The following is a 10,788-nucleotide window of genomic DNA, read 5'->3' on the forward strand; positions in this document are numbered from 1 at the left end:
CCCATCGTGTCTGTGCTGGGGCTCGCTCCCCCACTGGAGCTCTCTCCTCTAACCCCATTCCCTGCTCTCTCTCTCCCCGTCCTGTCTGTGCTGGGGCTCGATCCCTGATGACCCTACTTGTCCCGAAGTCCACGGTGGCGTAGATGCCCTGCAGAGTCCCGCAGTTCAGCTCGTTGACCCGGTTACCGTCCGTGGTGAACAGGACCACCGAGTTGCCCAGGAAATGGCGCAGGATGGTGTGGAGTTGGCGGAGGTAATTATAGTCACACACAGAATAACTGCCGTACTCGTTCTCCACCTGCACAGCCACGAGAGAGAGAGAGAGAGGACATCTGTTCAGATCAAAACGGTCTCACATCGCTCTCTCACTCACACGGTCCCGAAGGGAGATAAACAAGACAGATGACCCCACCCTCCCCGCCTCCTAATCCCAGCCCTCAGCTCGGGTCCAAATCCCTGACTGTGCAGCGCCTTGAGACGTCCTCCCGACGTGAAAGGCGCTGTGTAAATGCAATTTGTTGTTGAAAGGCCAATGGGAATCTCTCTCTCTCTCTCCCTTTCCAAAAGACTGTTGACTATGGCTGGATCCAGTCACATTGTCCAGACTGGGGTGATAGAGGTTTGTCAAGTCGGGGGATCAAGGCATATGGGGCAAAGGCGGGTAATTGGAGTTGAGGTACAGATCAGCCGTGATCTGATAGAATGGCGGAACAGGCTTGAGGGGCTGAATGGCCTCCTTCGGTTCCTATGTGCCTGCCCGGTGCGGTGTCAGGGATCTCCAGTGAGCAGCCCAGTCTCTCGCTCGCTGGCCAGGAGTGGCTGGGAGGGTGTGGAGGGGTTGGGGGTAGTGAGGGGGCGCGGGGGGGCTGTAACCCGCCATCGCCAGTACCTGAGCCACACTACCTCCACGTCACCTGTACACTGATGATCGGTCCTCCATTCTCGTACAGTAACTCTCTCATCTTCGGAAGCAGCACCGAGAACCACCTGCGGACAGCGGTCAGGTAATCTGTCAGGGAGACAACAACAACTTGCACTTACACTTTGCCCCTCACACAGGGCAGTGGCCCAGACCATTTGACAGTGGCGGAGGGGAGGGGAGGGCTGGAGGAGGGGATGGGGAGGGGAGGGGAGGGCTGGGGGAGGGGAGGGGATGGGGAGGGGTGGGGAGGGGGAGGTGACTGTAAGCAAGAGGAAGGTCTTCAAGCGTGACCTGAAGATGGGCCGATATTATAATAATAACGATAATAATCCTGGCATTTGATGCAGCGCCCGATCACGTCATTGAGACGCCTCAAAGCGCTTCACAGGATACACTGTAAATTGTAGTGACTGTGTATTTTGTTGGCGAAACGCAGCGGCCAATTGAGCACAGGTGGGTGGGTGGGCGGGTGAGTCAGTGAGTGAGTGTACGTACGTAGGTCAGACGATCGCAGGAGAATGGAGGGTTTCTGCAGGAGCCAGGCTGGGAGACCACCCTGTGACAAACATCTCACATTACTAACAGCAACCGCCCCTGACCCCCACCCCCCACACCCAGCAACACCCCCACCCTCGCCAATCCATGCCCACACCCAGTGGGTCAGCACCTGCAGTCACCCCCCTACCCCACCCACAGTCACACACCATCTTCCCCCCGTCACTCCCCTCTCCCCCCACCATCCCTTCCTTCCCCTAGTCACCCCCCACAGTCACCCAACTTCCCCCATCACCCCCCCCCACATCCCCCTCACCATGTCCCACTCGGCACAGATGTAGGGTCCTGGGCGCAGGATGACGAGCAGCCCCAGCCCCTGGGCCAGTCTGATAAACGCCTCCAAGTCACGGGGCCCAGTGAAGTCGTAGTGACCGGGGCTGGGCTCGTGGTAATTCCAGGGCACGTAACTGCCAAGAGAGAAAGAGAGAGAAGAGTGTGAGGGAAAGAGGGAGAGATGAAGGGAAAGGGAGTGAGACTGCGAGAGAGACAGAGAGTGAGAGACAGAGACAGAGAGAGAGAGAGAGAGAGAGAGAGAGAATGAGGGAGAGAAAGAGTGTGAGGGTGTGAGTGAAAGAGAGGGAGTGAGAGAGAGCGTGAGAGTGAGAGGGGGAGTGACTGTGTCAGGGGTCGGGGTGGTGGTGTGTGTGTGTGTGTATGTTGAGGGTCAGACAACGGCTGATGAAGTGACATTGACGTTGGGTCACTCACATCTGGATGGCGTTGAGCCCGGCCATGTACATCTTCCTGAGCCGGTCACGCCAGTACATGCGAGGCACACGGAAATAGTGGATGCTGCCCGCGATGTACTGGAAACACGCTCCGTCCTTACAGAAACAGTCCCTCTGCTTGTCAACCGTGAATGAGCGGCCATCCCCACTCTGAGAGGACAATAGCACAGGCGATCTGACAGCTCAGGTTAGCGACACAGTAAAGCTCCTCTACACTGTGTGTCCACACTCCCAGGTCAGGGTTAGAGACACAGTAACGCTCCCTCTACACTGTGTGTCCACACTCCCAGGTCAGGGTTAGAGACACAGTAAAGCTCCTCTACACTGTGTGTCCACACTCCCAGGTCAGGGTTAGAGACACAGTAAAGCTCCTCTACACTGTGTCCACACTCCCAGGTCAGGGTTAGAGACACAGTAAAGCTCCCTCTACACTGTGTGTCCACACTCCCAGGTCAGGGTTAGAGACACAGTAACGCTCCTCTACACTGTGCGTCCACACTCCCAGGTCAGGGTTAGAGATACTGTAAAGCTCCTCTACACTGTGCGTCCACACTCCCAGGTCAGGGTTAGAGAACTCCAGAACACATGCTGTTTGAGCTGTAATGTGCAGTTTCCTGATGTAATAGAGTCACAAGATCTGTGGAAGTTAACATGCCTGCACTGATCAGAAGATATGAAGTGCCAACGTCCCCATTACCCAGGACTGTGAGATCACCAGGTCCCCATTAAACAGCTGTGATAATGACTCGCCCCCATTACAACAACAACAACAACTTGGATTTACACAAGGCGGGGTCGTGACCCGGAGTGCTTGACAGTGATGGAGTCTGACCCCGAGCCAAGGGGGAGAGGGTGTGGGGGGTGGGGGTGACCAGAAGCACGATCAGAAAGGAAGGTCTTTAGGTGGGATTTGAAAGTGGGGAGGGAGAGAGGGAGGGGGCAAGACCGAGGGATTGAGGGAGAGAGTTCCGGAGTCTCGAGGCGCAGTGGCTGAAGGCACGGCTACTGATGATGGCGGATTGGGGGGTAAGTAGGTCGGAGAGTACCCGGGGCTGTGATAGGGACACATCCCCATTAAACAGCTGACAAAGTCTAACAAACTGACAAGTAAAGCACATCTGATTAAGAGCAAAAATAAACTCACCGCCACTTGGAGTAGGAATAAAATCAGGGGCCAGATCAGAGACAGCGAAGCCATGGTCAGTTATCACCGAGAGAGAGGGAGAGAGACTCAGAGAAAGAGCTAGAAACAGAGCGAGAGAGAGAGCCCCCAACATCAGTGGCAGCCCAATCCGTGTACACAGGCGAGTCTTTACTGGCTCCAACCCACGTCCTGTCCACATCACGTTACCCTTTCCTCACTCCCTCCCCGAGAAAATTAACTCATTAAATGAACACCCTGAACCACAATCCTTAGACATTGGGCATTTTCACTGTGTTCGTTTGCTTTCCTCCCGGACTCTAAGGTGGGAAAGGAGAGAAGAAGGGAGGAGAGGGGAGGAGAGGGGAGGAGAGGTGAAGGAAAGGGGGAAAACAGGTCACTGGGAGATCAGAGATCCCTGGGGAGGGGGGCAGTTGGGGCAGATTATATATGAACTGGAACTAGTTCCAGAATGGAATCCAGATGCTTAAAGGCACCAGGTCCGCGGTGTCTGTCAATGGTGGGGTGGGGGGGGGATTGTGTGTCTGGGATGGGTTGCGGGGAGGGGGTAGAGAGGGAGGGGGTAGAGAGGGAGTGGGTGAAGACGAGAGGTTTGTGGTTAGAGGATGGTGAGAAACGAGGCCAGGGAAACATTAGTGGTTTTAGGTCTCGCCTCTCAAGCGGTTCAACTCCCGGGCGGCCCAAACCATAGGCAAGTCTCCTCACTCCACACACCTGTTTACCAGCAGTGCGTAGGAACCCGGTTGTTAGTCGATTGTCGGATCACTTTTCTGGGGAAACTAATCCCTCCCCAAAACAGTAATAATAATTTGGTAACTCAATCCACGACTGTTTGTGGGACTCTGCGGTCACTCCACTTTGCAGTGTATCCTGTGAAGCGCTTTGAGACGTCTCGAAGACGTGATAAGCCATTATATCAAATGCGAGGATTATTATTATTGAGGTGTGAGGTTGGGAATATCGAGGTGTGAGGTTGGGAATATTGAGGTGTGAGGTTGGGAATATTGAGGTGTGAGGTTGGGAATATTGAGGTGTGAGGTTGGGAATATTGAGGTGTGAGGTTGGGAATGCTGGGCTGGAATGAGCTGCTGACAGAGGCCCTGGGAATCCCACCAGAACAGGAAGCCGGGATCCGGGATCACAGCGAAGGATAGAAAGATATTCCGGATTGAGCAGGGAAAGGTAACTGGGCGTCTGACTGGGCCTCACACACAGCACAATGCCCACAGTGTGGAACATTCTCTGCTCAGACACAGCTTGTGGGGTCCTCGCTGGACAGTGGGTGTTTATACAGACACTAATCCCACCCCCACAATGTGCAAACACCAGGCCTCAGCTCTAACCTGACCTCCTGACTGCCTCATTGTCTCAATACTATGGTCAGTGTAGAGGGAGAGTTACTCCCTCTGCACTGTCCCTATCCCTGACCCGGGAGTGTGGGCACAGTGTAGAGGAAGCTTTACTCGGGTCTCTAAGCCTTTAGTTCACCGCACTTGTTCCTGGTAGACTCACACTCATGCAAAGAACCAACACGCAAATGTAACACAATGAGCCACACGTTTGAGTGAGTGAGTGAGGCAGTGAGTGAGTGAGTGAGGGAATGAGCGAGGGAGAGAGGGAATGAGTGAGGGAGAGAGTGAGTGAGTGCGAAACAAGACGAGAGGCGGAGACGGCTGGTAATTGACACTCCTGTATTTGGAAATTGGAAGCTGAGGTTGTAAACAAAAATAAGGAGTCCCCCCCCCACCCCCCCCACCCGTTGCCCCCTGGAAACTGGCCCTGTTGAGCGCGGCTCCCAGCGAGGATATTAAATACCCCAGTTCAGTCTGTATCTTCCCCCCTGACCCCCGAGGCTCCCCCCCCACCACCACCCACCCAAATCAGACAGACCCCAACTCTGACTCTGACCAAAATCAATATATTCTGGTCCTGTGATACCTACCGCCTGCGGTAGCTGTGCCCGAGAGAGCGATTGGGAAACCCGAATAACAGAGACCTCGTGAGGCAACCCAACCCTATGTCTGACAGACATAACCTCTCTCAATCCCCCCCCCCTCACCCTCACCCTCTCTCTCTGTCTATTTCTCCCTATGTTCATCTGTACGCATCTCTCTCTCTCTCTCTCTCTCTGTTTTTTGTTTCCCGACCGGGGCGAAACCTTCGGGAAGTTTCCTTACTCCCCACGCCTCTGTTTGCAGTTAGTAGGAACCTGGCTGTTAGTCGATTGGCAGATCACTTTCCGGGTGGGGTGGGGGGGTAATAATCCCTCCCCCACCAATCCCCCACCCAAAAAAAATTTGGTCACTCAATCCGCGACTGTTTGTGGGACACAATTGGCTGCAGCGTTTCGCCCACGAAATACAGTCACTACACTTTACACTATATCCTGTGAAGCGCTTTGAGACGTCTCAACGACATGATAAGATATCGTATGCACGGACTATTATTATTATTATTCTTTGTGTCTCTCTCTAGTTCTCTCTATCCCTTTTCCTTGCTAGCAAGGCTTGTGGAGGCACAGTACTCTTCCTCTCTCTCTCTCTCTCTCTCCAGTCCCTACTCTCTCACTGTCAACAGTGTTATACTCCCTCGACCTCTCTGTCTCTCTTTCCGTCTCTGGTTCTCCCTCTCACTCTCTCTCTCTCTCTCTTTCCATATCTCACAAAGAGGAGTCACCTGTTTCCGCACCTCGGGAATGTGAGGCCTTTAAGGCATTTGCATAAATTAGGCAATAATACATACTTCAGCACCAAGGAGCAGATTTGGGAATTCCGGGGGTGGTGGTGGTGGGGGGGGGAGGGAGGTGTGACCAGCACAGAAATCCCACCCCCCACCCACCCACCCCGTCAGATATAATACTCATTAAAAAATACATCAATTAGTGGCAAACTCCAGAGAAGTCTCTCTCTCTCTCTCCCCTCAAATAGTTCCAAGGTGTTGCCTGATATTATAATCAGTTCCCCCCCCTGCCCCTCTCCCCACTTCTTCCCCTCTCCCCCACTTCCTTCCCCCCTCCCCCTCAGTTGTTGTGGAATCCATGAAGAATCCCGGAAGACAAAAGTCCAAAGTCCGCTCTGTGTTGTCTTCGATCTCAGGTTCCATCCACATCAGGAACCAAACCGTGTGGGGTCCTTCGGAAGTGAGTGATGAGGATCCAAGTGGGATTGGGTTCAGGTTGGGTGGGGGGTGTGGTTGAGGTTTGGGTTGGGGGTTGAGGAGAGGCAGAGGGAGGGAGAGAGCGCGCTGGGTCTCTGTTTATCTGCTCCAGGAGCTGAATGGTGAGTCCTGAGTCAGGCTTGTTCTCATGCTGCATCTCTTCTTCACGATCATGTTGATGTAGGCCTTCATTACCTTGGTGATCTCACCCACCTGCAGCCAGACAGAGACCCCAGGGTGGGAGAACGTTAAACCTCCACACGTATACCACCCCCACCCCCCACCCCCACTCTGTCACTCCCCGCATCTCCTTCTTCCATCCCCTTCCCAACCCTCCTTCCTCCCATCACAGAGTTGAGGCCGTTTCATAATGGTGACGTTTCATCTCTGCACTGTTACATAGGAACAGGAGGCCATTCAGCCCCTCAAGCCTGTTCTGCCATTCTATTACATCATGACTGATCTGTACCTCAACCCCAATTACCCATCTTTACCCCATATCCCTTGATCTCCTGACCTAACAAACATCTCTCCTCCTCAGTCTGGACAATGTGAAAGGATCCAACAATCACAGCCTTTTTGGGGGAGGGAGAGAGTTCCAGATTCCCATCGTCTTTGTGTCTGTGAAAAACTGCCCCCGATTTCACTCCTAAATGTCCTGGCTCTGATTTTCAGATGATGCCCCCCTCTGTTCTGGATTCCAATCCCCCCCACACACTCCCCCCACCAGAGGAAATAGTTTCTCGGTATCGTCCCAATCCAATCCCTTTATAGTTTTAAACACCTCAAATTAATCACCTCAATTGGCTGCCACATTTCGCACACAAAATGCACAGTCACTACACTTTACGGTATATCCTGTGAAGCGCTTTGAGACGTCTCAACAATGTGATAAGGCGCTGCATCAAACGCGAGGATTATTATTATTATTATTATTATTATTATTAATTAGCTGTTAATCCGATACGCTTTCCCCGTGTGATGGGAGTCACTCTCTCACCTGAGGCGTCTCGAAGAACATCTCCCTCTCGTCCACGGTCAGCTTGTAGGTATTGGGGAGGGGGGCTCCGAAGAAGACAATATGCTCGTAGGGGAAGGTCTCCAGGGGCCGGGCCTCTCCGCGCTTGTACACGGACACGTTCTCCGCGCTCACCCCCAGCCACAGCTCGTGGGGGAATCCACCCTCCTTACACTGCGGCCAAACACAGTGTCAGTCACTCACTCACACGGCTACCGGTTACTCCCATCACTAACTCAGCCCATTACTGGTTACCCCACTAACCGACTCACCCACCTATTCGCTTCCCCACGAAGCAGTTATTTCACTAAAACCAAATCAAACAGCATCAATTACTCATCAGACACCGGAGGCTGGTGAGGGTGTGAAAGCGGGGAGTTGAGGGGGGCACGGAGCCTGTTGTGGCAGTGGTGTGAGGGCTGAGGGGGGGGGGAAACAGGAGGTGAGGGGGTGTGAGGGGTGCCAGGTGCGGGTGGGGGTATCAGGGGATATGAGGGAGGGTGTGTGTGTATGTGAGGGTGTGTGAGGGGTTGTGTGAGGGTGTGTGTGTGTGAGGGTGTGTGTGTGAGGGTGTGTGTATGTGAGGGACTGTGTGTGAGATGGTGTGTGAGGGGTTGTGTCAGGGTGTTTGTGAGGGTGTGTGTGAGGGTGTGTGAGGGTGCGTGTGAGGGTGTGTGTGTGTGTGTATGTGTGTGTGAGGGTGTGTGGGGGGGGGGGTGTCTCGCCAGGTGTGATCACGCACATTACCTCGATGTCGAAGAGAGTGGAGCCGTAGCCAGGCCAGTCCATGACAATGGCCATGTAGCGGAGCAGGGCCTGGTGTTGGCTGAGGGCCTGGTGTTGGCCGAGGGCCTGGTGTTGGCTGAGTCGCTGCCACTTGTCCGAGATGCTAATGCGTGTGGCCGACATCTCCTCCTTCAGCCACATGGCCAGCATCTGCTCCTCCTCCAGTCGCTGTTTCCTGCCACAGCCGGTGCGGAGACTCCGCCGCAGGGTGCCCTCCAGGAAGCTGGTCCTGCGGCGCTCCAGGGTCTGGGCGTTGGTCTTGGTGGAGTGGGAGATCCTGGCTCTCAGTTTGCCGATGGGATAGACCTCGGCCAGCGTCACCCCGCCCTTCACGTACCCCCCGTGAAGGTACTGCAGACGCAGGGCGGCCAACAGCTGTAACGTGTCCTCGGGGGCCGGGAAGTGCCCACTCAGCAGGCTCTCGTGGGCCTGCGGACAGACACAACGCACACTTACACACCCTTGCACTCAATTGCACTCACTCACACTCACTTACAGTGTGTGTGTGGGTGTGTGTGTGGCTTAGTGTGTGTGTGTGTGTGGTTGGGGCCCTCAGTGTAGCCGGCAGGATTGAGGCGGTGGGTGTGAGATACTGCCTGGGTGTAAGGTGCTGTATACATTGCCAGGACCTATTGTCGCTGTTGTTGTTGTCACTGTTGTCGCTGCTGTTGTTGTTGCTGTACCTGCTCGAACATGAAAGCGAATTCCACGCCATCTTTGGCCACATTCTCCACATCCAGAAAACAGTAAAGTTTGAAGTAAAGCTGCCACTGTCCATCCTCCTCCTCCTCCTCGCTCCCCACCAGCCTGCGGGCAAACACCCCCATCACTCCCTCGCTCAGCCAGTACCCCCCACACAGCCCACCCCGCACACAGCCCCCACCCACACACACACAGTCCCCACCCACACACATACACACAGCCCCCACCCCCCCCTCCCCCCCCCTCCCCCCCACACTCACACACACACTCACAGCAATCGTTACCTCTCGAACTTGGCCAGGATGTCAGCCACGATGACCCGGCTCTCTATGGCTCTGTGCACAGTCAGGCTGTGCTCAAACAGAGCAAACATGTTACGGCTGTTCTCCATGGCCAGTCCCCGGATCAGCTTCTCCACCACCTGCCAGAGGGCGAGGGCATCAGCATGGGCACAGGGAGGGCACGGGGGGGGCACAGGGAGGGCACAGGGAGGGCACAGGGGGGGCACAGGGAATAATATAATAATAATTCTTGCACTTGACACAGCGCTTCATCACGTCTTCGAGACATCTCAAAGCGCTTCACAGGTTACACTGTAAAGTGAATTGACTGTATATTTTTTGGGCAAAACGCGGCAGCCGATGGCGCACAGCGGTGTCCCCACAAACAGCCGGGGATTGAGGGACCAAATTATTATTTTAATGAAGGGATTATTACCCCCGGAAAAGCGATCCGTCAATCCACTCACAACCAGGTTCCTAGTTACTGCTGGTAAACAGAGATGCGCGCGTGTGTGCGTGTGCGTGTGTGCGTGTGTGTGTGTATGTGTGTGTGTGTGTGTGTATATGTGTGTGTGTGTGTGTGTGTGGAGTAGGGAAACTTGGCTAAGGTTTCGCCCTGACTGACCCGCCTGGGAATCGAACCCGGGTCCTCTCGCTTGCGAGGCGAGTGCTCTAACCACTGAGCTACAGGACTCCACGCCCAGACGGGCTGCGCTCTCACCTCCCCGGCTGTGGTGTGGGAGTTGATGGTGATTTTACAGGAGCCGCCGCCATGACAGTAAACTGTGGTTACCATCTCCTGCCGCGTGACCAGCGCCAGGATCTCCTCTTGGGACGGCACAAACTCCCGCTGTTTGGTCTTCTTCAGGGACTCGCCGATAAAGCTGGCAAACTTCTCCATCTCCGTCCCGGGATACTGCTCCCTGATCCTGCCAGGAGAGGAGGAGAGGGTGGAACACACACACACACACACTCACCCTCACACACACACTCACATACACACACACACACCCTCACATACACACACACACACTCACCCTCACACACACACTCACTCACTCACCCTCACACACACTCACTCACCCACACACACACACACACCCTCACATACACACACTCACTCACCCTCACACTCACCCTCACATACACACACACACACTTATACACACCCTCACACACACTCACACACGCACTCATACACACACACACTCACCCTCACATACACACACACACACACACTCACCCTCACATACACCAACACACACTCACCCTCACATACACACACACACACATACGTATACACACACAGCCCCTCACACACATCTGTTTATCAGCAGTAAGTAGGAACCCGGTTGTTAATTGAATGGCAGATGGCTTTCCGGGGGTAATAATCACTCAATCCACGGCTGTTTGGGAGACACTGCTGTGCGCAATTGGCTACTGCATTCCGCTTTACATTATATCCTGTGAAGCGCTTT

General features: G+C 54.4%; 2 protein-coding genes across 3 annotated transcripts in view; both read right to left on the reverse strand.

Annotated features, from left to right (window-relative positions):
• The window catches only part of glb1l (galactosidase, beta 1-like), a gene marked incomplete in the record, with an annotated part of 7,805 nt that extends 4,278 nt beyond the window's left edge, over positions 1-3,527 (reverse strand). The window contains 6 exon segments of the mRNA XM_042336308.1: positions 118-298; positions 915-1,009; positions 1,418-1,478; positions 1,734-1,884; positions 2,186-2,355; positions 3,350-3,527. Coding sequence (XP_042192242.1) covers positions 118-298; positions 915-1,009; positions 1,418-1,478; positions 1,734-1,884; positions 2,186-2,355; positions 3,350-3,403 — 712 coding nt within the window.
• Positions 3,528-6,365: 2,838 nt separating this feature from the next.
• Positions 6,366-10,283, reverse strand: LOC103189658 (unconventional myosin-X-like). Of its 2 annotated transcripts, none has more exons than XM_042336407.1 (6): positions 10,104-10,283; positions 9,314-9,450; positions 9,011-9,134; positions 8,289-8,756; positions 7,524-7,715; positions 6,366-6,736 (listed from the first exon to the last, which is right to left on the reverse strand). In XM_042336407.1, exons 1-6 carry the CDS (start codon positions 10,209-10,211, stop codon positions 6,623-6,625), a joined length of 1,143 nt encoding a protein of 380 aa, XP_042192341.1. In that variant the 5' UTR covers positions 10,212-10,283; the 3' UTR covers positions 6,366-6,622. The 2 variants fall into 2 exon arrangements, with proteins under 2 accessions (XP_042192341.1, XP_042192340.1); XM_042336406.1 differs by having other exon boundaries at positions 10,032-10,283.
• Positions 10,284-10,788: the final 505 nt, after the last annotated feature.

The sequence above is a fragment of the Callorhinchus milii genome, unplaced genomic scaffold, assembly GCF_018977255.1.
Source record: "Callorhinchus milii isolate IMCB2004 unplaced genomic scaffold, IMCB_Cmil_1.0 Scaffold6, whole genome shotgun sequence".
NCBI lineage: Eukaryota > Metazoa > Chordata > Chondrichthyes > Chimaeriformes > Callorhinchidae > Callorhinchus > Callorhinchus milii.

What these genes read in the sequence shown, in the direction of transcription:
- LOC103189658 (XM_042336406.1), bottom strand. Translation starts at nt 10,211, where the DNA reads ATGGAGAAGTTTGCCAGCTTTATCGGCGAGTCCCTGAAGAAGACCAAA. An exon ending in CCACTCTCTTCGACATCGAG is followed by an intron (nt 7,716 to 8,288) that starts GTAATGTGCGTG and finishes GTTTGGCCGCAG; the next exon opens with TGTAAGGAGGGTGGATTCCC. An exon ending in TGTTCTTCGAGACGCCTCAG is followed by an intron (nt 6,737 to 7,523) that starts GTGAGAGAGTGA and finishes GTCTGGCTGCAG; the next exon opens with GTGGGTGAGATCACCAAGGT.